Source organism: Anas acuta, chromosome 12 (genome assembly GCF_963932015.1).
Source record: "Anas acuta chromosome 12, bAnaAcu1.1, whole genome shotgun sequence".
Taxonomy (NCBI): domain Eukaryota; kingdom Metazoa; phylum Chordata; class Aves; order Anseriformes; family Anatidae; genus Anas; species Anas acuta.
Window position 1 is genome coordinate 18,723,003 of NC_088990.1, and position 25,661 is coordinate 18,748,663.

At 36.5% G+C, this 25,661-nt stretch overlaps 2 protein-coding genes across 8 annotated transcripts in view; one reads left to right on the forward strand and one right to left on the reverse strand.

Moving 5' to 3' along the window:
- CCPG1 (cell cycle progression 1) lies at positions 1-24,969 on the forward strand. Of its 7 annotated transcripts, none has more exons than XM_068696131.1 (12): positions 1-133; positions 2,561-2,632; positions 6,162-6,276; positions 6,868-6,947; positions 7,137-7,344; positions 8,341-8,436; positions 11,351-11,605; positions 12,485-12,496; positions 15,074-15,183; positions 16,247-17,652; positions 19,618-19,706; positions 24,488-24,969. In XM_068696131.1, exons 2-12 carry the CDS (start codon positions 2,573-2,575, stop codon positions 24,496-24,498), a joined length of 2,442 nt encoding a protein of 813 aa, XP_068552232.1. In that variant the 5' UTR covers positions 1-133; positions 2,561-2,572; the 3' UTR covers positions 24,499-24,969. The 7 variants fall into 7 exon arrangements, with proteins under 7 accessions (XP_068552232.1, XP_068552233.1, XP_068552228.1 ...); XM_068696132.1 differs by lacking the exon at positions 24,488-24,969 and adding an exon at positions 22,204-22,538; XM_068696127.1 differs by lacking the exon at positions 24,488-24,969 and having other exon boundaries at positions 19,618-20,368.
- PIGB (phosphatidylinositol glycan anchor biosynthesis class B) overlaps positions 20,358-25,661 on the reverse strand; it is an 8,691-nt gene continuing 3,387 nt past the window's right edge. The window contains exons 9-12 of the mRNA XM_068696135.1: positions 24,599-24,663; positions 22,327-22,537; positions 21,410-21,590; positions 20,358-20,847 (exon numbers count right to left, since the gene is read on the reverse strand). Coding sequence (XP_068552236.1) covers positions 20,728-20,847; positions 21,410-21,590; positions 22,327-22,537; positions 24,599-24,663 — 577 coding nt within the window. The 3' untranslated portion in view covers positions 20,358-20,727. The remainder of the gene's footprint in view (positions 20,848-21,409; positions 21,591-22,326; positions 22,538-24,598; positions 24,664-25,661) is intronic.

Consider the following 25,661-nt stretch of genomic DNA (forward strand, 5'->3'; position numbering starts at 1 on the left):
GCGGGGCGCGGACTACGCTTCCCGGCGTGCCCCGGGGCGCCGCCGCCGCGCGCAGGCGCCGGCCCGGGCGGGTCGGTGTTGTTTTGTGGCGGCGTCACCGGCGGTGCGGCCGGCCCGGGCGGGCCGCGCTCAGGTAGGCGGCGGGGCCGCAGCGAGCTCCGGGGGCCCTCGGCTGCCTCAGGGCCGTCCCTCGGCGCGGCCCCGGGCTCGGCCGTGTGCGGGGCCGGGGCTGGGGCTGGGGCTGGGGCTGGGGCTGGGGCTGGGGCTGGCCCCGCAGGTGCCGGGATGGACAGGACGCGGTGCCGGGGGGGGGGGGGTTGTTTTGTCAGGCGGTGACTGCAGGCGCTGTCTGTGTGTGTGCTGCACGGAGCTGCTGCCTCCTTTATTTATATTTTGATTCCAGGAGGGTAGAGCTAAGAGTGCTCAGAGTCTGCGGGCTTGGAGGAGAAACGCCTCCTGGCTGTTAGTGCCTCGTTGTCGTTTGGTGGCAGATCGCAGGCTGGGAGGTTCTGGGGAGCAGGACCAGCCGTGGGGACCGTGCCAGGCCCTTTGCACAAACACAGCGTCTGAGCTCAGGTTTAGCTGTGACTACAAGGTTTTATTCATCTCTTACAGAACTAAGCTGTTCAGATGTCGATTAAATTTTAGGAGCAGTGTGCCTGATTATTCTTCTGTTCGAGCTTTTTAGCCTGTTTTGATCTTTTGGATGTAAATAATTATAAGCAATAAAATGCTTTGCTTTATGCTTGTAGGAATATAGCGACCCTAGAGCTGCCTTTCAGTCTTGCATCATGTTGTCTGTCATCATGCTGATAAATACTGTAGCCATACCGATCAACTCCATGATTCTGAAGTTGTTTTTTTTTTTTTTTAATTCCATTCTTTTCTTGCTTTTAAAACTTCTTGTAGACCAATCACCTGTATGCAGTTAACCGTGCAACATTAGTACAGCATTTTGGTTGAACACAGTAAGTAACTCAAGGGCATTTACTGAGGGCAGCAAGCATTACAAAGTAATGATTATTTGGCTGCTTGTCCCCGTGTTTGTTTTGAATATTTTTGGATTATACAGAGAGCACGTGGCTATGTCCTGAAGCTGTGGTTAAGGGGGAAAGACAGGTGCTGAATGGCTACATGGGAACCTGAGGCTGCAGCTGCGTGTTCAGAGGAGCTGGTTTTAGGCAGTGCTCTGTTACCTGCCGGTCTGATCGGGATGGAGAGGGAGCTCATGATGGCATTTGGGTGGACTTCGCCAGGGCCCAGGGTGAAGTGCTGAGTTGGCTAGAGGAAGACAGACATGCCTGTGTCCAGCACTGACTCTGCTCTTCCAAATGTGCCCTTTTCAGATTATAAACGCAGTTGTGTCAACAGATACGTATATTTTTTTTTTGTCTATGAAAGGAGCTGGTATGGTTTTAATAAATAAATAAGTAAAACCTGACATCGCCTAGCTGATATTCTAGGAGAAGTGCAGATGAGGGAAGGGAAAACATCCAAGGGACAATGACAACTGTATTCAAATTAGGGCTTCAGAACGGAAATTCAGTTTCTCTGGAAGTTTGATAACTCTGTTGGTTGTTAACTGATATGTTTGCTTTGTGGTCTTACCAGAAGTTTTTATGTGTGAGAAATAAGGCAGATGGATCAAGTTGTCAGAATTCTCTGGAATACAGAAGCCTTATTGAACCAGGATCTGCTTTGTGATTTCATTGCTCTGGATGCATTATGTAACACAGAAGCAATAAGCTGCCTGTACTATTTTTAAGAAGTTTTTTTTTTCCCCCAATGATATAACTATAAGCAATTTTATTTAACAGCTTAACTTTGAAAAAGTATTTTAAAGAACAAGAAGTGCATTACATTTCTTTTTGAAATCTTTTAAAGAACTTTGAAAAGTAATCTAAGCATGTAACAATAATGGGTACTCTGTATTCCTCATCCAGGAGAATAAACAGGCAGAGAGCTGCTGCCAGAAAGTTGTCCTGAAAATAATTAGTAAAGTCATCCAGTAGTGTCATAGAAAGTAAAATGTTTAGGAGTACTTTAAAAGAGTTAACAGAAGCATTATTTTGCCCAGAAGTTGAAGAAAACTAGTTTCAAAAGATCCTAAATATGTACCTCATCCAAGAAAAGCTGTTTTTCTTGAGTAAATTATAGATCCTACGCCTGTAACAATTCAAAAATGACTTCACCTACTGAAACATGTCTTTAAGCAATGATGCTTCAAGCAAATTTTAAACTTAATTATTGATTTACTGGTTAGTTTACCATGTGTTTTAGCTAGTCTTAAGAGCTTTTTGGCTGGCTGAAATAGGTACGTAGCAAGAGAAGTTGCGTTTGCTTCAAGCATAAATGATAATAGGGATATGTGCAGAATAATATATTTTTGGTCTACATCATATTTTTTATTCTTTTTCCTCAATTTCAAAATAACAACGTGTGACTTAATGTGTAATGTTGTGTGATGACATGATTTTGGTTCTTCTTTTTTTTCTTATTTGTTAAGCGAGCACTGAAATTACATACCTTGCATGTTAAAAGAATCTACGTTTCTTTGCAGTGTGCTTTGAAAATGTCTGAAAATTCCAGTGACAGTGATTCGTCCTGTGGCTGGACTGTCATCAATCATGAGGTACCTGATCTCAAATTAATTGAGTTCTGTCAATATAAGGCTGCCCATGGAGTAGAAAATTGTTGCTGTTTTTTTTGTAGACCTTACTTATCAACAGAGAATATGGGAAAAAGTTTTATAAATAATAAAATAGAAAACTGCTGTATCAAAATGTGTATGCTTTATTTTAGCTGTTATAAATTTTACTTGTTATTTAAAAGCATTATTATTGAAGTCTTACTTTGACCTAGAACTTTAGTGAGCTTTTCCTCTGTTCCATCTTTATTGAAAGCCTGGACTTTGTGTAAATTGTCTGTTGTTGTCAGTGTGTCTATTAACTGTCCATCTGTGTGTCCTCCCCCCAGATCATGGGCAGGTAAAGTATGCAATGCAGAAGGCAGTGATCCAGTGACTTCTCCAAGTCTTTTCTGCCACTAAGCTATCTCATCCTGGCTTCAGCAGCTGCTGTTTAGGAACAGCTCTCTGTCCCTAGATTCCATCTTGTGGAAAAAATGGTCACAAGCATGTGCTCAGTGACTAGAGTGTTAGTAGGAGGAGTTTTCAAGGCTTGCAAGCATGCTATAGCCACTGTCCTTGTATTCCTAGTTGCATATAACCAATTACTTTTCTTCCTGATGGAGCTTCTCCGTCTTTGAGTTGAGCCTCTGAAAAGGTATGTCAGGAGTTTGGGGAGTGGCATAAAGACATGCTGGGTGTGCTGTCACACATCTTCTGTATTGCCTCACTCTGCTTGCAGAATGCTTAGCTAGTTTGGAGAAAGATGCACGCAGGCCTTTTGGGCCTTAACTGCAGGCTTTTAAGTACTTTCTTGAGAGTGGTATGCAGGTTTGTGTTGAGAAGGAAAGGTGTAGAAAGTTGAGAGGATCTGGGGTCCCCAGGAGTCAACAGTGTCCAGAGGACTGGTTGGAAATCCCCTGGAAAGGGCCGTGTTACAGGGGTGCGTAATTACGTATTCCATACCCCAGATGCTGAAGCTTTTCTGGACTTTCTTGCCTCAAGTGGAATGTGAGGGAAGCTACAATGAGTAAGGGAATACCAGCTCTTAATTAGCTTTGTTGGGAGGTGCAGGTGACAGGAGGGCAGGGCAGCTCTCCTTACATCTGTGCTGTTGGCCCTGTTGTTGAGGCAGGAGGTAGCAAGGCATAAAACATGCTGAAATAACCTGGATGTTGGCCCCGTGTGGAGGAGGAATTTGTGTGACAGCGCAGGATTGAGCTAGTTTCAGCAACTGAGAGGATGTTTTCTTCCATTAGGCAAACCCTCACTGAAGAGGGGCCTTCCATGAGGCCATACACAAAAGCAATCGAATTACCGAGTAAGGAAATTGTGATGGCAGATCGTGAGGCAGCAGATGGAAAGAGCTAACATCATGTCTGCAAGGCAAAAAGTGGTTCTTGGTGCAAAATACTTGTTGTCTTTTAAAACCTATTCAATTAACGTGTGGAGCTGTATGAGATTTTTGTATGGCTAGTTGTGTTAGGTACTGGAAGGCTGCTGTAAGGTCTCTCTGGAGTTTTCTGTCTGGGCTGAACAACCCCAAGTTGCTCAGCCCCTCTTTGTAGGAGTCGTGCTTCAGCCCTTTGATCTTGTAGGAGTCGTGCTTCAGCCCTTTGATCGTCTCTGTGGCCCTCCTCTGGACTTGTCCTATTGGTCCTTATAGTCTAACAGGGCTGTGTCCTTCTTGTGCTGGGGCCCCGCACTGCTTTTGATGCAGTCCAGGATAGGACGGGCTTTCTGGGCTGTAAGTGCACGTTGCCAGTTAATGTCGAGCTTCTCATCAACAAACGCCCCCAGGTCCTTCTCCTCAGGGCTGCTTCCAATCCATTATCCATCCAGCCTGTGGTTGTGCTTGGGATTGCCCTGGCCCCGGTGCAGGACCTTGCACTTGGCACTGTTGAACCTCATGAGCCTGCCCAGGTCCCTCTGGATGCATCCCTTCCCTCTTGCTTGTTGACTGCACCACACAGCTTGGTGTCATCAGCAAATGTGTTGAGGGTGCACCCAATTTCACTGGCAGTGTCACTGACAAAGATGTTACACAGCGTTGCCTGTGCTAAAACAAATTCAAGTACCTGAAATATCACATTCCTTGGAGGAAAATAGGAAATAATGGCAAAAGATAAGAATGATCAACTTCTTTGTTTTGGGTTGGATGACAGGTTAGGAATCCTGTCACTAAAAGAAAAACAGAAAACCCACTCACTCCAGTCCTCAGGATCAGGATACAGAAGTGCGTGGACTTCTGGACTTCAAGGATTTCTAATAAAAGTAAAAGGGTTTAGAAGTTGGCTACAACAGCTGGGTTACTCAGCAATGAATTAATTACATGCTCTCTTTTCATACTTGGGATGGTTATTTTATGGAGCTACTGAAAATGAAATTTTTAGTCATTTGGGATAAAAGATGTGATACTTCTGTTGTCAAAAGAAAAAATCCAGGCTATTTGCCAAATTACTCAAGAATTTAATTTGTGAAGCCTTTTTAAAACAAAGTTAGCTTTGTATTATGATGCAACTCTTCTTGAGGTATCAAATCTTCCTGAAGTACAGCCTCTTCTTAAAAACAAAAGCATACCAACATAAGCAAAAACATGTTTGCTTAAGCCATGAAATCAGGCATTTAGGGAAACTGACCTAGTAGTATTACTACTACTGTAATTTCATACCTGCTGTTGCAAAAATAACTAGCTCTGTTTACAAAAACAGTACAAGTTATTTATGGATCACAGTGACTTAGTATTTTTCAATTGGATTTTGTATGCTTATAATTTTCTAATAGTCTTACTTGAGTTCCACTAATTACTATAAGCAAAAATTGTGATACGAAGATTGAATACTCAGGGTTGTCAAGTCACGTTGCTGCAGTCTCTGAGTGGTGGTGTTTATCTTCAGTTCCTGTTCTGCTCTGGCAGCTGACTGATAACTGAGTCTCCTTTCTGGATTAAAGACAGCAATACAGTTTAGAGACAGTATAAACATTTATTTTCATGGTGTCAGAGACGTGCTAGTAAAACAGCCATTTGGGTTTGCTGGTAAGAATAGAGATGGAGTAGGGCATACGTGTGCTTTTCCCTGTAGTAGTGCTTATCAGAGTTCGTGTTGGTACTCGGGAAGGCCCCTTTCTTTGCGTGTGTGTTCATTTACATACAACTCATGGACGTGTGTGCAAAAATTAGTTCCCTTATTCAAAGCTTAATTAGCAACTTGTTCTGTTTTTATACATTTTATATAATAAATGGGTCTAATAAAGCTAATAGGAAATAGTTACCCATTAGAAATACTTGGTTTAGTTATTAATTGATACCTAGATTACTTTTTTCCCTCTAGAATTGTATTCCATGGCCCTTTTTCGATCATGGTCGTTACTTAGTGTTTCTTCCGATTTATTTTGCTTAAAATCAGTTTTAATAGTGGTTTTTCTTCTCTTGTTTTTATTATTAATGTTCTGTTTTCCTGGTAACCCTTTCTTGTTAGTCTACAGTTAATGGGGTTTTGGTCAGTAACGTTTATTTCAAACTCTTCAACTCCAGGGTTCTGACATAGAGACGGTGACTTCAGAAAATGGAAGCACAAATGATAACCACGAATTCATTTCAGAAGAATATGTTACTTTGCAAGAAGAAGAGCAACCGATCGATTTGCAAGGTAGGATATTAAAAGGGAAACAGTCTCATAAACAAATGCAAGTATTTGTTGTAGCATTGACACAAAATTATTATTTTTAGTAGAGTACTTTGTAGGCCTCTGTCAAAATACTCGCTTTATCAGTGTTATGTATGTTACCACTGTGTTGTTTAATAATCAATTATCTAAGATATTTTTCTTAAAATAAGTGTAAGCAGTAGAGTGTCTTTCATTTTGTTAGTGTTTTAAATGTTATGGAATAATATGCCCTAGTTTATTCTATCAGATAATTTATAGTAGTACTATCACTTAAGATGTGTTAATATATTAAATACTGCTATAGATCAAATAAGAGTAATTTGGAAAGAACCAGCAATGCTTTTATACATAAGAAGTGATATCGTGCCACTCTTAGTATTTCTTGAGTTGAAACTGCAAGTCTTGTGCATATTAATAGAATGCAAATCCACTTATTTTAATCACTACATGTAATAATATTGGTATGAGAACACATACAGAACTAACATACTCTAATAGTGTATGGGAATGAGGGGAATTTATAAAGCTATGTTTTAATCCCATGGTTGTTTTTTTTTTTTTTTTCTTATGTAGCTCAGCACAGCACTGATGGAGAGGTACCAGTGGTAGACAATACACTCTCTGCTTTTGAGGAAACTCAGACAGTTCCAGAGGTAACTTACATATAATGTTATTCAGAAGCTTCTGTGAGCCTTATTTCAAAATGCAAAGCAATACTTTAAAGGTAGTAAAATGAAGATACTGATTTTTCTTTTTCAAAGCATTAGGAACTCTTGCTACTTTTTCAAGTCAATTTATGTTCTATATATTTGAATAACTTTTTACATTATCTTCTTCCTTAGGGAAGGAAAGAAAAAGTGCATGATGATGGTTCCTGTGTTGGGACTATTAGTGATGATTCTGACATTGTTACGCTTGAAGCTCCAAAAGGGGAAGAAACTCAAAGTCAGGAGGAAGCTCCAGCTGATGGTGAAGAAGCTCGCAGTTCAGAGGATTTTAACATGGGTTCCTCCTCTAGCAGTCAATATGCATTTTCCCAACCAGAAACTGGTAAGAGCAATAAATTACTAAGTAATTGTGTGCAAAAATGACACAGGAAGGAAATCTGCTTAGGAGATCTTGTTTGTCGAGCTGGAAAAAATAAGTCTTGTTGAGTGCATGTCCAAATGCTGGCGATACCTTGAACTCTGTTACCCGAACTCTGAAACTTCGTTCAAATATGTGTCTGCATTCTTTTTATTTGGAAGTATTATGTTAAGTGAAGCATTTGCTACTTTAAATAGAAAGTTATTTTCTAGCATAATAGTTATTTTCTAGTGCTGATTTGCTCTTAGAATAATGTAGGCTTTCTCTTGGCTGTTCTTTTGGGTATTTGGAGAGTTGGCAATGGTTAGCTACTAGGTTAGAATGATTTTAGGGGCCATGAGGACTAGTAGCAACAGAACCATGAACACTTGCTTGTCTGTCCACTTACGTAAATTATATATATATTAGGATACTACTAGTATTTAACAGTACTGCATGATATCCAGAGGAAGGATATGAATACTTGAACAGTTAAAAAATAAAATAAAACAAAACAACAACAACAAAATATATATATAAAAAAACACAATTACAAAACAGCAGAACCTTACTGTTGTGTTAATATTCTCATTTCCAAGTCCTTTTTAATTCTGTTTGGCTGCTTATTTGTATTCTTTTCTGTTTTATTCTCTCATAACAGCTTTGCGTTACTGATTTTTTTTTTTTTTACCTTTCAAAGTAATTTTTTTTCAAGAGGAGGATTTATCTTAAAATGTTGTTTTATCTTCTGTAGTATTAGGCATCTTCATAGCTTCGTGTATTTGTGTAATATCCATTGAATTTAGAAACTGACAGCATCTAATTGTGACCAGTGACAATGAGCAGCAAAATTATCGCCTTTAAATCTTCTAGATGACTTGATATAACTTTTAATTGAAAGCTTAGTTTGTTTTTCCTCTTTTCTTTTAGGATTGAGTTCTAAAAATGTTTTTTTTTTTTCCTGTTTTTTATACACAAAAGTCAATTGGCTGGAGAAGCTGAGGAAGATTCCTGATTATGTAAGGGAATGGGGCAATGAGGTGAAAGAGCATGTGTCTCGCAGTCTTCCTTTCCAAGGTGGTGTGATTAAATTTGATCAGCTTGTGTAAAGCTGATTGCTTATAGCTTGCATGGAGTGTTCTAAAAATTATCACTACCAATCTGACTTGATCTTGTAGTAGTGATATTCCAAACAGATGCTGAAAGCCAATCTTCACCGAAGTTTGGCTAAGCTGTCATTCTGTTTTATTTATTCTTTTTTTGAAAAATGACAAACTTACATGTAGACTTGGAATGGAAATCATTTAACTTTGTAATACGTATTAGTATGTATGCTTGACCAGAGAATGTTACTTGTTGAATTCCAAATCTGTGTGACTGATAAAAACAATTTCTTCCTTCTAAAGCTGATTCCAGCATGGTCTCTAGTACTCTGTGTTTAATTGACCAAGCACTATATAGAATGTCTGGAGCACTTTTGCATTCATTTTAAATGCCAAAGGTTTAGCAGTCCAAGTTTTTATGCCATTTTCTACAAATAGCAATACTTGCCGTCTACTTCTTGTTGAGTTTTCTATTGGTTTGGAAAAAGATGAGCTTTACTTTTTCCTTATGTAGATACTAAAACATCCTATGAGGATTTTATTCTACGCTTGCATTTGGAAACCATTCCTTTGTAGTTTATGCTGTCCTAACCATGCAAACAGCTTCATGAATGAAGTAAGTTAACTGAGCAAAAGCACTTATTTCAGTATGCAAGTTATGTCTACGCTTCAGATGTATCTGTACAGAAATGCCAAAGAAAATCACATTGTTAACTGACATTGTCATTATCATCTGTTTTCAAGTGTACATCTTGTGTTTTAAAATTGTAGCAGAAGCTAGAATTTTGGATTGCTACTGTGATCACACTTTGTTTCCTTTATACTCTTTCTCATCCTGTTAGTGTGGCTTTGTACTGAATTCTTTCAGCAGTTGTAAGGCAATGTCATTGACAGCTTGTCAGTATCTGCTTAGCAATGACTCTAAACTTCTTGTAGCTTTTTTCTTTGCTTTTTGATTGGCTTTTTTTTTTCCTGTTCTTTGCTCTCCACTATATATATATAAATCCTATTTGGTTAAGAGCTTCTTGTTGCTTAACCACATTTGTATTCCATATGCTTAATTTTCTTTTGTTGTTGGGGGGAAAAATGCTTCGCAACACACAAAGAAGCAATAATAACACCTGTCTTACTAAGTATGTCTATATAATCCTTTATAACTTCTGACTTCTGCATTTTTATTTAAAAAACTAACACCTCTGTCCTGACCGGGATCTGAATGTTTGTCTGTATTGCCCAGAATTGGGGAAGTATGCAACTGGTTAAATGAGTTATTCTAAAATAATGTACTTTCAGACAAGTTATATAAACTAATTTAAGAATTTGCATGTCAGGTAGCTAAGTGATTTGTCTTAATCATAATGTCTCGTTTGACTAATATGTAGTAAGAAGGAAATCATCTTCCATAATCTAACATGGTGCTTGTCCATGGAGTCAGAAATTAGACATGTATTTCAGATACTAATTGGTAGTCTTCTGTGAGGTTGATGTAATCACTTCTGCTAAATTGGATTATTTTTTCCATGAAAAAATCTTAATTGGTAATGGTTTTTATAGATTACTTGTGGCATTGCTTGACATTCTTGTCTATTCAGTGATGTGTGCGTGACTTTGCTCAAAAAAATTGGTTTTCAGTAGTGAAATGTTCAAGGACAGTAACTCTGTATTAATATTTCTAAACTTGATGATCTCTGATGAGGGAATGAACAAGGTGTTTCTGGAAGGGGTATTAGCTTTGTGTAGTTGCAGACATCAAACTGAGAACTGTCCAAGCAGGAGCGCTTTGTTACGTGCTGGAGGCTTCATTGATCACATTGAGTCTCTTTCAGGCGTGTGAACTAGATACATATTTGGAAGCTGTTCATCCTGCCGCTGCTTCCCTTTTATATTTGCCTTATGCTTGAAGCTTATGATTTCAAAGGAGAGAGATTAAATAATCATTTTTAGTATACTGGATTATATTTATTTACAGTACTCACAGTAAGCATTTGTACCATTAATAGCAATAAGCAGTTCTGGCTCTGTTGTTTTCTCAGTTAGAATATAAGGCTTTTGGGCTGTAGGAACACAAACGTACAAACGGTATCATAAATACCATTCTACAAAAAAAGCTTGGAAGATGATTTGTGTAGTTAAAACTTGTGCATATCTCAAACCCTGGTTGATCCATCATTCTAAAACATCAGTCAGGTAATCAGTGTTGTGGGCCCAGGGCGTTAGGCAGTGACAAACACAGAGGCACCCAAGGGGCTCTTTTCCTGTGCAGGATTTGTTGAATTTTTTTTTTTTTTTTTCCTGAAAGGTGGTTAAAAAGTTATATATACAGGTAGCATATTTACAACAGTTACAACAGCTACGTGAATGGAACTTCAGTGGAATTTTTGTCTGCAGCTGCACGTTGATCACAGAATGAAGTTTGAGGCACTACAGTAAAACAATGGCTACATCTTTTTAGGAGGCTTTCTTGTAGAAACTGTTGCTCTTGTTATGAAGTAGGTGAATCTGAGTATCTGTAAGTGAAGGAAATCTGAGTTCTTAACTTTTCTACTTTGCAAGAATTTGCAGAAGCAGTACATGTGGATATTTTAAAGAAGTGGCATTGTCTAAAAGAAATGCTTTCTAGTGGGTGAATTACAAGGTGTGGGCAAGTGTCAGACAGTTTTTCCTGGTAATGTTAATTAATGTTAAAAATGATTTTTAACTTTGGATATCAAACATTCTGTATATGATATCAGGTGCAAGCTGTCACATCAAGAATTTTTTTTCTTATAAATATTCTCTGAGATGAATGCCCACTACGTTTTTGTGTGAATAAGATGAATTTTTGTACTTCAATTATTTTTATAACACCAATTAATGCATTTTAAAGACTGTTCTATGTTGTTTTCCAGTTTTTTCATCTCAGGCTAGCAATGATGAATCAAGTAGCGATGAAACTAGCAATCAGACCAGTCCCACAGTGCGAAGACGTCGGGCTAAGAAGCGGCTGATCTCTAGCTCCGAGGCTGAGAGCAGATCCCCTGCTGACCCGGAGTCCGAACCTCCTAGAGAAGAGCAGCATAAGCGCCAGTTCAGTAGCGGCCTGAATAGATGCATCATACTAGCATTGGTGATTGCCATCAGCATGGGCTTTGGACACTTCTATGGTGAGTTTATAGAAAGTAAAATACATAGAACCAAGAGTGTGCATACGTAGCAAATATCATTTTATTTTTGAATCTAATTTTTCTCATTCTATGCTAAAAATCTAAACCTGGAACCTACAACTGAGATGAATTAACAGCTAATGTGTAGAAAATAGAGAGGCCCTTCAGCAGTGCAAGTGTATTTAATGTAATTACATTCAAATTAAAGCAAATAAAAATAAATTAAATATTGTTCACTCTTTGAGGTAGATCTTTCTGCATTTTCTCATACTGCAGTGTCTACACTTAATTTTTCACATCTTTTCTTTTGAAGTAGATTTATGGTAGTGCTTATCATTCCCACTAGTGTTCAGAAAGTCATTTCAGGCTTTTGTCCTATTTGTATTCATCTGGTAAACGTCAAAGCAAAGCATATTTTTTTTACAGGAGTTTACAGTATCAATATTATTCTCTCTCCAGTGGAGGAAAATAAGCTGTATGTGTCCTTGCAATTCTAGAGTGACTTAAGGAGTCTGCAATAGCAGCAATTTTTCCGTGTTCAGTGCTTTGCCCAAAGTTTAACATTACAGATCGTTGCTACATTTAACAAATTAGCAGAACTCATTACTGATCTAAATCTGTGGAGTGCAATCCTGATCATGTAAGATTTGTGAGATATGATAAAAAAAGAGAGGGTGTTTATTTCTTAGTAGTCATTTTTCATGAATAGTTCTGGTTGTGTATGAAATGTGCCTTAGTAAGACTTGTGATTCAGTTTGGGACTGGGAATATGATTGTAACTGTAACTGGATTTGATTTTGACTAATTGTTAGGAGTCTGAATTTTGACACTTACTTTGAAAGGCTAATTTTCACTTGACGCAGTTTTTTTCCGTCTTAGGTAAACCTGAAGGTAAGAGTCATGAGTGATACTGTGGGTGCTGTGCTTGCATTCAGGTTTAATAATTAAATAGTGTGCATGTATGTATGTTTACGCACTCATACCTGTGTATGCATAGTGATATAAAACACGATAACTGAATCTTAGGAACTACTAGTGTATGCAGCATTGTGTGCGTGACTAATGCAGTCATGTAAAATACTTATTTAGCAGTTGCAGCAAGTAATAGCAATAAACATCGGCATGCTAGAAGCAGAGAAGAACAGAGTGACTAGAAGGATCTCTGGTAATGTTTTGCTCTGGTAACTTGAGGTTTCACTTCTGCTCATCATTTCACCAAATTTAAATTGAAGCTAATGATAAATACCATGCTTTTAAAGGATTTGCAGATGTATGAATGAGAAATATATTTTGGAAATGTACAAGGGGTGATAAATATACTAAGAATTCAGTTTAACCTGTTGAATCTTCTAAACAGAAATTGACATCACTGATAGGTTTTCAGCAGAGAAAGCAGCTCTGTGTGCCTTTAGTTTTTAATTTGAGTGAAAGTTCTTTGGGATTATGTGATGACTCATCTTTCTGCCACTAGAAGGGAAATCAAACCCTGCTTTCTGTTTTAGGTGTGATTTGTTTTTGTTCTTTAAAACATATTTGCAAAGAGAAATCTATCTTCTAAGGGAGTATACCATAGCAGTTTCTTAATGCTAGGCTAGTCGACGTGTTAGAGAATTGTAGGGTGTCACTTTTTAAGGAATTATTTTTTTTTTAATCAGTACTAGGATAGTGTTTTCCTTTTTAGCTAGAACTCCAGAGCTGCTTCTTTAAGATTCATCACATTTTTCTTCTTTTTTTTTTTATTTTTATTTTTTTTAAGATTTAGAAGAAGAGTAGGATTACATTTTAATAATTGTGTTCTTATTGGTATAAAAAACTGAGTTAGCTGGCTTTGTGATGCTCTAGAAAGGAGATCTGAGAGAGGGCAAGCTTTCCAGGAACAACATATAACTGGAAAAGCTGAAGTTAGGGAACTCTAGCCAGAAGACAGTTTCCTTGTGGACATTCAGATAGTTAATTTATTTTCTTTAAGCAGAAACCATAAAAGGAAACATTGCCCTAATGCTTGAGATTTGGGTAGATTACTTAAAGAATCTGAAGGATGTTGTGACTTAGAGTAAGCAAAATGACAAATCAGCAACATGGAAATGGTAGCAAAGACACTGTAAAAAAGCATGTAATGAGGTAACATTCCTCACTGATGGGTTTGTCGCCAGCTGGTATTGTATCTAAATCTGTCTTGACAAGGAGAGAGATAGAGTTTGATTCTCTATCTGTAATTCAATTTCCACTTAACATGAACTCCTTACACTAAATGATGATCTTTCAGATTCTTAAAAGCCATGGACTAATTAAAACATATCTAAAAACATAAATAAGAAAAACAAATTTACTCTGTGTATTTAAATTCACTTATGCAAGGATCTTTGCTTCCTATGAATGTCCATCAGGACACTGTAAACTGAAAATCATTGCTGTAAAGAGGTTGCTTTCCCTTAGCTGTATTGAACTATTGAGGTGCAACTTAGTTTAGAGTACTTTTTTTTAAAGTTCATACTTGAGAATATCTTAAACAGAAATTGAGAGCACAAAAAAAAAATACCTCCGTGTAATAGTATTTATGGAATTTCTTCTCTATAATAATAATACAGATATAGAGGAAAAAACTGCACACTCTGCATTGATTTTGAAAGAAATACCTAAACCTTACTGTTGCCATTTGCTGTAGCGTCAATTCAAGAGACACCTAAAAGTGAAGACCTGAAAACTACATCATGTTTACAGAACCTGTATAGGTAGGGAAGCACTAGTAAAGAAGTTTTAACTAAGAGAAAATATTGGTGGCTAGTGCAATAAAGGTATTTTTTTCAGAAATAAATAAAACCTCAGCTTTCTTCTGACAATTGAGAAGACAGGGTATTTGCTGACCCTTCAGACTTTGCTCTTAAGGATAAGAATGACAAAGACAAAACCTAGAGATACTTGCTGCTTTGTGAGAAATGTTTAAGAATTGTGTTTCTGCATGGAAATTTAAATACTGTGCTGATATTATCTTTTTTATGTAACTTTATTTAACAGTAAATGTTGTAGTTCTGAAACAGATAATCTGTGGACTAATGTGCTCCCTTCTGTCTATATTGTCTTGCATGTTACTGAAAAAACAAGAAACCTTACACACATTCATTCCTGCCTTTTTCTTTTTTTTTTTTGCATATAGTGTTCCTAAATTTTTTTTTTTTGTTCTCCTCGAATGGGACTAATGGAGAATTGATGGGTCTGTTTGAGAAATTGTTTATTGTTGGAAGAAAAAGAATCAGTATATTACAATCTGGTTTTAGCTGTGAGAAAGATTTTTAACTGTTTAGCTGTAACAAAATTATTAAGTCTTACTAGTAAGTACTAGGCAGAAAAAGCAAGGTAAGAATGCTTCTGAATTTGCAGGGAATATGAAGATGATACTTAGATTTATCTGTTCATATTTTCCTTGTAACTGCTGTAAGTGAGAATATCAAAAAGTTTTTATCTTTTTAGGTACAATACAGATCCAGAAACGTCAGCAGCTGGTAACAAAGACACGTGAATTAAAAGATATGAAAGATGACCTTTACCAGTGCCAACAAGAGCAAGGAGATAAAGTGGGGGTAGGTATGAGTTTAGCTGGAAGTCGTGTGATTATTTGTCTGTCATTATATGTGTGTAGTTTACAGAAAGTGAAATTATCACACAAATGCATTATGTATTTATTTTTAATACATTCCTTTTGAGAATGTCATTTTTAGTTCCACTGAATTATTGACATATTTTGTAATTTGATGAAATTTATTAGTGATATGTGTTTAACCATAAAGTTTTTTTTATGTACGCAGTCCTAGTAGTTGTCTGGGAGTTACCTGGCTCTAGAGACCATCTTCTTCCCTGTGACATAATGCTAGGTTGTCATTTACAAAGACAGGAGAAATAGAACTGTGCTGGTAAAAAAAAAAAAAAAAAAAACTATTTTGGTTGAACTTACAGTTTTACAACTTTGCTTTTTAAATTATTCATGGTTATTCATTTTTCAAATACTCGACAACCCAGATTTTTTGTTCAGCTTCAGATAATTCAGAGAGAAGACTAGGAAGTGCTTTGTGTGTGGAGTGTTTTTTTTCTAATGTTGCTGACAGCAGCAGTTAATGCGATACAAGTTGTTTAATTCTAGTGTTTGTATACTAAGAGACTGGGAGTATCCTCATGTGTTAGCGTATGGTTACATGAAAACATTCTTTCAGCAACAAAGTTGATTCAAGATCAATTTCTCCTGCTGAATTGCTTAATATCCTTGCTTCTGCTCATGTATTTGTTTTTGTATGTAAACCCTGATTGCTAGGCATAAACAGCATGCACACTTTCATTTTGTTTTAAGATGTATCACTTCAAGTATACAGTTTACTATCTTTCAGCTATTTAAATCAGTAAAACACAAGGGGTGATGACCTCTGGTTGGAAGTGGGAGCCTCTCACATGGTCTGTGTTGTCAAGAAAGTGTTTGTGTGTTTATCTCAGAGATGCACACACACACATAGCTCTATTTTTGTATCCTGCTGCAACATGTGTCACTTCAGCCAAAATGACAAGTGAACTCTTCTGGGTTTACCTTGGTCTTCTATTTTGCTAGCTAAAATTGTAACTATTCTAATCATACTATGTTTTGCTTGTTTGCCTTAGTTGCTTAAGGGAGATCTCTCCACATGTTTGACTTCTACTGAGATGGAAAAGAAATCCTTTGAATTGCACAAAAAAAGTCTTGCTGCAGAAAATCAACACTTAAGAGAATCCCTAGAGAAGGAAGAAAAAGCTTTGGCTTCACTTCAGGAAGAATTAAGAAAACTAAGACAACAAATCAGAAACTTGGAAGATAAAGGTACTAGTACTGAGTCTATTGTCATGGAAAACCAGAAACTAAGGGAACATTTGGAAGAGGAAAAGCAAAGAAATCATAACTTTCTTAGACAAAAGGAAACACTCTTTGCTGAAGCACAGATGTTAAGGAGAGAATTGGACAAAGAACGTCGTGTTACAGAAGCTCTGAAAAAAGAACTAGAACAGCTAGGTTCTCGTCAAACGCCTGACAATGTTGCTGATGATGATACATTAAGAGAAAATCAAGAAATAGAAACTCTGCGAGGAAGACTAGCAGAACTAGAAAAAAAGCTAAATTTTGAGCAACAACGCTCTGACTTATGGGAGAAGCTGTATGTTGAAGCAAAAGATCAAACTGAAAAACAAGAAATGAATGAAAAGGGACAAAAGAAAGGTGCTAAAGGGCAAAGTAAGTCGAAAAAGAAATCAAAGGAATCATTTTTTGGCTCAGTTAAAGAAACTTTTGATGCTATGAAAAATTCCACCAAAGAGTTTGTTAGACACCATAAAGAGAAGATTAAGCAGGCTAAAGAAGCAGTGAAAGAAAACCTGAAAAAATTCTCTGATTCTGTAAAGTCTACATTCAGACACTTTAAAGATACCACAAAAAACATCTTTGATGAAAAGGAGAAGAAGTCAAATGATAAAAAGTACGAGGCAAACAAGAAAGCTCGAACTTTTTACCGAGAGCATAACTCTTATGAGAATCTGAAGAACATGCATTACAGGGGACCTCACATGTCAAAAGATTTCAAAGATGGAAGAAAACATCAGTTTACGACATTTGAAAAAGATGCAGGTTCAGACAAATGTCTTAACGATCCTTTGTGTAACAGAAGACATCAGTTTGTCCTAAAAGGCTGTTCTGGTATTTTTGAATGTGCTCATCAAGAATTCATTAGTCTCTTTAACAGAGTATCAGATCCTATTAGGGTAGATGAATTTCATCGGCTAATGAAAAAGTATTTGCAACAAGTTGTACATAACTTCCATCACTGGAGAGAACTAGAAAATTTCATCAATAAGTTTTTTCATAATGGGCTTTTTATACATGACCAGATGCTGTTCACTGATTTTGTTAATGATGTCAAGGATTATCTGGAAGATATGAAGGAATACCAAAGTAAGAATGAAAACGTTTTTGATGATTTGGACAAGTACGTCTACAGATACTACTTTCAGTATGATAATTCACCCCAATATGGACCCAGGTTTGTTTCAATGTTTCCTGAACTATTAATGAAATGTAGTCTTTGTAAAAACAACTAGTGGTGGTGTTCTAATAGGTTTTTTTCTAGTCACAGTTGTATATAAAGGACTCAGTGGTGGAAATACTAGAGTGTACCTCCCACACTAACATTCCCGTGCCCTTCTTCTCTTGTACCCTCCTAACCCACTTCAAAAAAAAAAAAATTATATATATATGAGGTACTACAGATCCACTGTACATAGCACAATCAAAATTTCCACAGAGTCTTTTAGAAAACTGTAGCTGCGGGTAGGGTTACTTTAGACTCAATATGTATGAGAGCTTTTCATTTCATCAGACAGGCAATCTCATGAGAAGCGTTAACTAAGGCTCCCCTGTTGTCCTTCCCTGAATTAGAAGATTTTTGGATGTATTTGGGCAGTCTTAAAGTCCTGTTCTGTCAGGGATCTTCCCTGCTGGCTTTCGGGAGTTTCACTACTTAGTATAGTACTGAGCTGGTCTTAATCCCCAGATCAAGGCTGCTCAAATAGCAGACTCTAGTTGGGATCCTGGCCCAGACTAAAATTTGTTCAGACTTGCTTACAAATGTCCTTGGCAAGTACTGTTGCCTGCATTGCTTTCCTGTATCTAATGGTATTCTTAGGGTTTCTGCAGAGTAGTTGTGGTAGTCTGACTGGCCCAAAAGTGCTAGAGATGATGGACTGTTTCTACTGCATAGACTTTGGTGAAGAAAATTAAGCAAGCAGCCTTAATATATAGTGTGGAACTTGCTCTTTCTGGAATAATTAAATGTCTATATTTTCTGTGGCTTTTAATTTCATGGCTGTTACTAAATTGGTTATATGGTCTTTTGTGCTAATGTTTATTCTGAGCAGGTAGGAAAAAATGCTGTATGTGAACTTCTAGTGCATTACATGTATAAATTAGTAATTGTCTTTGAAGACATAATGGAACTTTTCCCTCTGGTATTCAGCACAACACATATTGAATAGTTAGATTGAGGTGCATTTCTTCAGTTGTGTTTATCTTTTGGATGTGTATTATTTACTATTTTATGTGTTTATTGCAGCAGGAGGTCTGAATACTTAACTATTTTGGGGTTACTACATGCTATGTGAGGTTGGACCTCCTCTTAGTGAAGGTTGAACTGTCAGGATGTTTCTATCAGTTACCAAGTAGCCTTTTCAAATGTGGTGTTTTGGTTGCTACATGACTTCAGTTGTTTTTATTTATAGTTCAAGTGCTTTTTACTAATGTGTTACTAATTTTTAATTAGGCAGTTTATTTTTAAGCACTTCAGTTTGCAGAGAAGCAAAGCTTCAAATACATTTACTGATTGTGTCATAAAGTATTTTGTATGATCCTGAGGATGGATGAAAATAGCCTTAGCTCAGTTTAGCAGAAGCTTAGACTCCAGTGACAGAATAACAGCATACAGTGTAATAGCACTCTGTGCATCACAAATGGCAATAAGTGAGCAGCTGTCTTTTGTCAGCACCACTCCTTCCCATAGAAATGTATTTATTATACTTGCACACTGGAGAACCTCTAAAGTACATGTTTTTAGGCATTGGGGTTTATAAAGTTTTCATTACTTTTATAGAGCAGAATATAATAGAATAGCTTAAAAACAGATTGAGATCTCCACTCAAGCATCACAGTAGGGATACTCAAACAGCTATTCACCTGGCTTTATTCTACAAAGAAATTTAGGAAGCCTGCTTCAAAGCAGTTTTATTTTTAGAAAGAATTTCTTTTAAGTATACCATCTCAATGATGGTTAAAAACAAACAGAAACAGCAACAAAAATCCTGCACGTTTTTCTTGCAAGAGAAAAGACTACTTAATACTATTTTTTTCACCTCAGCATGCTAAAAGCTGTTCTTGATAATGTAATTGTATTTCAAAATGCTTTTAAAAAGTGCTTTCATACGAGTTGTAATAAGTTTTTGTTTACTCCTTGCAGTCGACCTAAAAGGCCTTCTTTTACACAAACTGAAAATACCAGACATGAAAAACAAGCTCAGAAGTACCACCATCGTAATAAAAGAGAAGGTAAATGGCATAAACATGGTCGCACTAATGGAAGACACATGGCAAATCTTGAAATAGAATTGGGGCAATTACCCTTTGATCCAAAATACTAAGTAATTTATGAAAAAAAAGAGATTCAATTTAATAATTGACCTCCTCTCTGGAAACTAATTGTTTTTCAAGAAAGCAGCAAGATGCAAGTTTTTCTCTAAATAATTTGTTTCTTACAAATTGTTAAAAGGCACACGTCAAGCTTTCTAATATGCATACTTGGTATTGTTGCTTTAACTGTTCTATGGAAGTGGTAAGAATTTGGGTGCCAGCGGTATTGTTACAGAAACTAGGCATGCAATGACTTGTATATGAAAAATATGCTTAATTGCATTCCATTAGTGTAGTTCAAGCTTGAGTCATGCATAATGTATCAATAATTAACTCCAGTGTTTGATATACTAACTTCATCTCATCCTTCAAAAAAAAAAAGTCTACATTATGGTAATGTACTTGTTAGTGTGTTGTAATCTTACACTTGCTTCTTGTCTTTCGGGGGGTGGTTCAAGAGCCTGTTGAATTGTGAAAAATTTGCTGTGCTGCATTCTAATCAGCTTGCTGATTTAAGCACTTGAAATATCTTGCATATCTGCATATTGTGGAAGAAAAATAAAGAGACAGTCTGGGTAAAAGAGTTTATTTATATTAAAAAAAAAAATAGCATAGCTGTACAGTTCTATAAATTGGTCCAGTCTTGTCTGATTTCTTGTTTAAAGTAGTCATATGGTAGCTTTGGTCTTCATGATGTTCTCTAATGTTGTAAGAGGTTAACACCCCCACCCTGACATATTTGCCACTGAAGTTGCCTTCAGGAAGAGGTTTTTGTGTTTCAAAACAGTCAATAGTTGCCTAATCAAACCTTCCATTTTGACTTACTCAGTTTCAGACTCACTACTCTCTCCTTTCTGCAGTAAAAGATCTAAGCATATTATTGCTATGGAAAACTGATCTCATTAGGTCATTAGTCTAGAAACTTATCTTCAGGTACGACTCATTTCAGTCCTCTTCTGTAGATGTAGATATGGCTTCCAACTCGTCCTTGAGGTACGTGAGTGTGAAAGATGGTGGCTGTTTTCTCATAGCCCTTCAAAGCTAGAAATGATGATATTTCCTGTAAATGAACATACATTAGTTTCCACGCTCAAAAACTGTATTTCAGTGTTTCAAAATCTTCTGGAAACCATCAATTCAATAATCCCCTGGCAGTTTTGTCACTTATTTAAGAAGAACTGCTACAGAGGGGCAGAGAGCTATTCTGTTTGATCTTGTCTGGAGAGTGTCTTCATCAGATGCTGTTGTTTGAGTACATGGCCCTCATAAAAGAATTGAGGGGAAGAGGTATGCTGACTAATGGCATTTTTGCTTGTCATTGTTTCTTACTTAAAAGTGTATGATTCTGGGAACAGGCATTTATTTTAACATGACAGGAGGAAAATTCTTCCAGAAAACTTTACTTTATGGCATGCAGAATTCATATGGAGGGCATGTGCAAATGTTAAGGACGTATTGCCAGGATGGTATCTGTAGTGTATTATGGACTAGGCAGTTCAGTTTTCATTTAAGTGTTTAAAAAAGCTACAGACAATACTTTAAAAAATCTCAATTATAATTCTCTCAATTTCTCCTGTAACTTTACATCAAAACTAGTTTGTTTGATCCTGCAGTTACCATACCTGTTCTAGCACGCTGAAGAAAATCAAGTGACTAGGTAATAATGTATCATTGTAAAACTCCTTATTAAGCCAGCCAAGTGGATTTAAGTAAAACACATCTGCTTCATCAATATAGCTTTCATTTCCAGTTAGGTCTGGGGGACATTGAAGGAATCTCATTTTTAGAGGACAGTGAACGTGGCTAGGGAGAAAAACAAAACAAACTTCAGAATAAACTGATGAAGACATGAAATGACTAGAATACATCAGTCAAAAAGAAAAAGAATAATTAGGTTTTTTCCCCCTCCACGGCCAATGTTTTCTTCCCTTCTATACTTCATATGAAAGCAGAATTAGAGAAAGTAGATTCAGCTCTAAGCTGCTGTGAGTGCTTTTAAGCAGTTCACAGAAAGCAGACTTTTCTGAATACAAACATCCTCTGCAAAGCATCAGTTCCTTAAATGAAAGATAGTTTTCCACATCAGCTTCATGGTTTGTATCTGCTTCAATGTGTTGTTTATTTTCCAGGATATATTACAAACTTCTTGGAATAGTGAATTCTATGATTGTATGTTATTAATTTTATTTCTTTACCTTCTAGCAGCAGAAGTAAAGGTAAAATTAAAATGTTTTGACTATAACGATGAGTCTAGTTTTGCTACAAAAGTTACCACAATTAAGCTGTAAGAAATACTGTAAGTCTGCTGCATATCCTCATACAAAGCTATTTTACAAAAACTGTAGACTGTGAATCTTATTCTGTGGCGTAAGCACAGTTAGCTTATTTTCTGTATTCATTTTTTTTTTTTTTTTAGTGGTATGAAAAACAATCTTCCTGCCTACGTTTATCCAGCTCAGACAGGTTTAGGAAAAAAAAATCATAATTTCTGCTAAAATGTCTGGATTTTAATATAATAAACTGCTAGTTACTTTATTACCTGTAAAATGGAGTGGAGTGGCATGGCATCATGATGAAGACAAAAGCTTGTGACTGGTTAGAGTCCTTACAAAGTTCCTGCACGTGACTCATAACATCAAGAGTGCCTCTCTGGTGAATCAAGCCTGTATACAGGGCTGGGAGTAAGTTTGATACAAGCAGGAAGCTTGCTGCAGGCTTCTTCCATGCTTTTAGATGTTTTAAAGAAAATCCTAGAGAAACATTTAAGTAAGTTTATGATAAGCAAAAACTTAATTCTGCATAGTACTTCTGAAAACTATTAGTTGAAAACAGTACTTTGAAGTGTTTTAATATGCTGCAGTCTTTACTGTTGGAAAATGGGAATTCATAGGTTAGTGTTTGAATCCATTACTGTTGGATTTAACAGTGTAAATGTTCAATCCATATCTGTCCTTTGGAGTCCAGAAGTAAAACTTTGAAGCCAGTGTTTTATCTCTCTAGAGCTTAGTTTTATTTATTTATTTTTTTTTTTGTGGGGAAATAATAGTTCATCCATTACTTTGGATGAATGGTATACAGCGACTGTGTTGTGATTCACACATCCAAGTAGAGCCAGAATAAATGATAACACATGCTCTGGTATGATTGTGGTATTCTTTATCTCCAGCATGCTGAAACTATAGCATTCCCTTTATACATTTGTTATGATCCTTACTGTTAGTTGTTCGTGAGCTACCATCCTTGGAGAAGCTTATTCCCTTCTCACTCCTTATCTTGAAGGAGGTAATAGAAAGAAGACACATTTCTCCTGATGGGAGATAATGTAATTCATTCCTGTCAGTATCATGAGACAGAATGTTTTATGCAGCCTAGCTCTGTGACCACCTTTACAGAAGCAAAAGAAACAAGTTAGAGTAGGCCTGTTTCAGAAGCCAGTAGTGTAGCACAAGTACTTTAAAGAAGTCTTCAGTCAGCCCATATTCTAACAAATTGCAGATATCTCAGATGAAATCAAAGTCTGATACTTAGTCTTATTTAAAGATGTGGAAACATTCTGTTACAGGCATTTTTAACTGATTTTGTGAGATAGCTTTAATTTATCTTCAGGTGTACTTAGAAAGGAATTGAAAATTAACAAACTTTTTTTCTACTTTTATTTGTAATGTTTGGAGCAATTTCAAGACCTCATTGCAATCACTGAGTTATCAAAAACTATTCTGTCATTCTTTTTCTTTACAAAAGTATCCAGATCATACTTTTCTCTTGATAAATTGAGGAAGTGACCTTATTCTATTATAGGTGTAAAAACTGAGACAGATTAACAAAGAAGTGGTCTGACTGGACATTTTCCTGCATGTAAAGTAGAACTGGCTCTTCTTAAATCTGCTACTGAACTGAGCACCGAACTAACCAAAGACATTATTTATTTGATCGTTTCTGGCAGCAAAGCTACTGAACTAAGATTTACTTTTGTTAAGACTAACAAAATAGGTTAAAAAATTACAATTTTCTCTGATCTGTTTTTGAACTTCTATGTTAAAGCTATCTAGCTTCGTAAGTTCTAGAAATTTGAATCGTTCCTTTATTACTTTCTAGTAGATTAAGTTTTACATCATGATTTGACTCTTTGTACAGATATTATAGTAGTCTAGCTAATACCTTTGTTTCTGCAAAATAACTATTAGGCTCTTTGTTTTGTATAAAAAGGTTGCAGTTGTCAGATGCCAGTTCAGCAGTTCATGCAAGCTATCTTTAGTTCATTTAAAAGTTAACTGCATTAGTTTAGGGATGTTGTTTGTGGTTTAACAAACTTGCTATACTATGCCTTAAGGAAAAAGCTATCACGTTAACTGTTCTCAAACTGCTGTGGGAAGTAGACTCCACCTAGAGTTTAGTCAAGAGCAGACAAAGGAACTATCATCATCTCTTAGTTGATGATGCTACTCCAGATTCAGGTCTAGAAAATAATTTCTGAACACTTGAGTTTTTTCATACTCAAATGCAATTGCCTGAGCATACTTTAGAGAAGTGAGTGGAGAAATATTACAAAGGAAACAACAAAATTTGCTGTAAGAGTGGCACTGCATTAAAGTTAGGAGTTGCTGAAGCAATTTTTTTTTCTTGTAGGAAATACTTGTATCCATACTAAGGTTTCTTCATGTGTATTTCAGTCACTTATTGTTCTTCATCCTTTTTTCTAGGCTACTTCTAGTAATCCTTTGTCAAATACCTACATTCAGTATTAACTGCCTGTCTTTGGGTAAACGTTATATACACAAAAGGTTGCAAGACATTTAAAACCAAATTCTTACCGCAAAAAAACATGCAAAATGGCAGTACTGGATAGATGAACCTGAATTCCTTATGGCTCAACGTGCTGTAATAAAACAGATATGGTACTATAGAGAGAAAGTTGAATACATCAGTTCTGTTAACAAAATATGTTTAGAGCATGGAGGACTATAAGAGCACTTAGACATACTTAAAAGCATGTTATCAATTTAGAGTAATCTCTTTTTAAGAATGTAACAAGAGCATTCAAATTAAGATTATTTCATCAGTTTAAATAACACATTAATAAAAGTGCCTGGCTACTGTGATAGAGCAATGAAGTTGTCTGATTCTATGAATACTAAATACTTTACCCATTACTTTTCTGTAATAAAAGGCAAGAAAAAGGGTGGATGGTGAGCTAAGATGTAAGTACGCATTTGTATCTCCCAAAGTAACGTTCACCTCTGCTAATACAACTTCACTCCATTCAATTTTTTATTTTTTTTTTTTGGTGGTGGGATTACGGCAGGACTTGTGATGGGAACCAGACAGGTTCTTGCAAGACTAAGGGAATCAAGAAAGGCCTAAAGCCAGTAGATCTACATGAAGTTTGGGGCTGGACTGAAAGACAGGACAATATTTGTGTCCTTGCTACTGTTTTGCTGTATTGTTACTACTGTAGTTTGATACTGTTTACTACTTAGTATTTACTAACTTGCTGTATCTTTTCCTGCCTGAAAGTCTCCTGCTTAATCTACAGTTAACTGAAGCTTTAGAAACAGTTTACCTTCTTTCCTAGTTCTTCAAGTGATGTATCCAGCCCTGTGATAAATGTTCTTAAAAGGTGTGTATAAACTTGTGAATGAAGTAAGTTTTAGAAGTCAAAAAAACCCTTATTGGGAATGTATTAAAGAAGCAAATAATGGAGTATTTTCATTAACAGACATCTAGTGAATGGTTTCCTAACCAGTTCTGTTATTCTTTACACGATTCTTAAGTGATTCAGAGTTTTTTTTTTCCATTTCCCACTGAATTTCATGCCAAATTATTTTAATATTTCAGGGTCTAACTAAACACATGTGTGCTAATGATACAAATGGT

Excerpts from the sequence above, each read along its gene's own strand:
- CCPG1 (XM_068696127.1), top strand. The coding sequence starts at position 2,573 with ATGTCTGAAAATTCCAGTGACAGTGATTCGTCCTGTGGCTGGACTGTC. Across the intron at positions 2,633-6,161 it reads GGACTGTCATCAATCATGAG|GGTTCTGACATAGAGACGGT; the intron begins GTACCTGATCTC and ends CTTCAACTCCAG. Across the intron at positions 7,345-8,340 it reads ATTTTCCCAACCAGAAACTG|TCAATTGGCTGGAGAAGCTG; the intron begins GTAAGAGCAATA and ends TATACACAAAAG.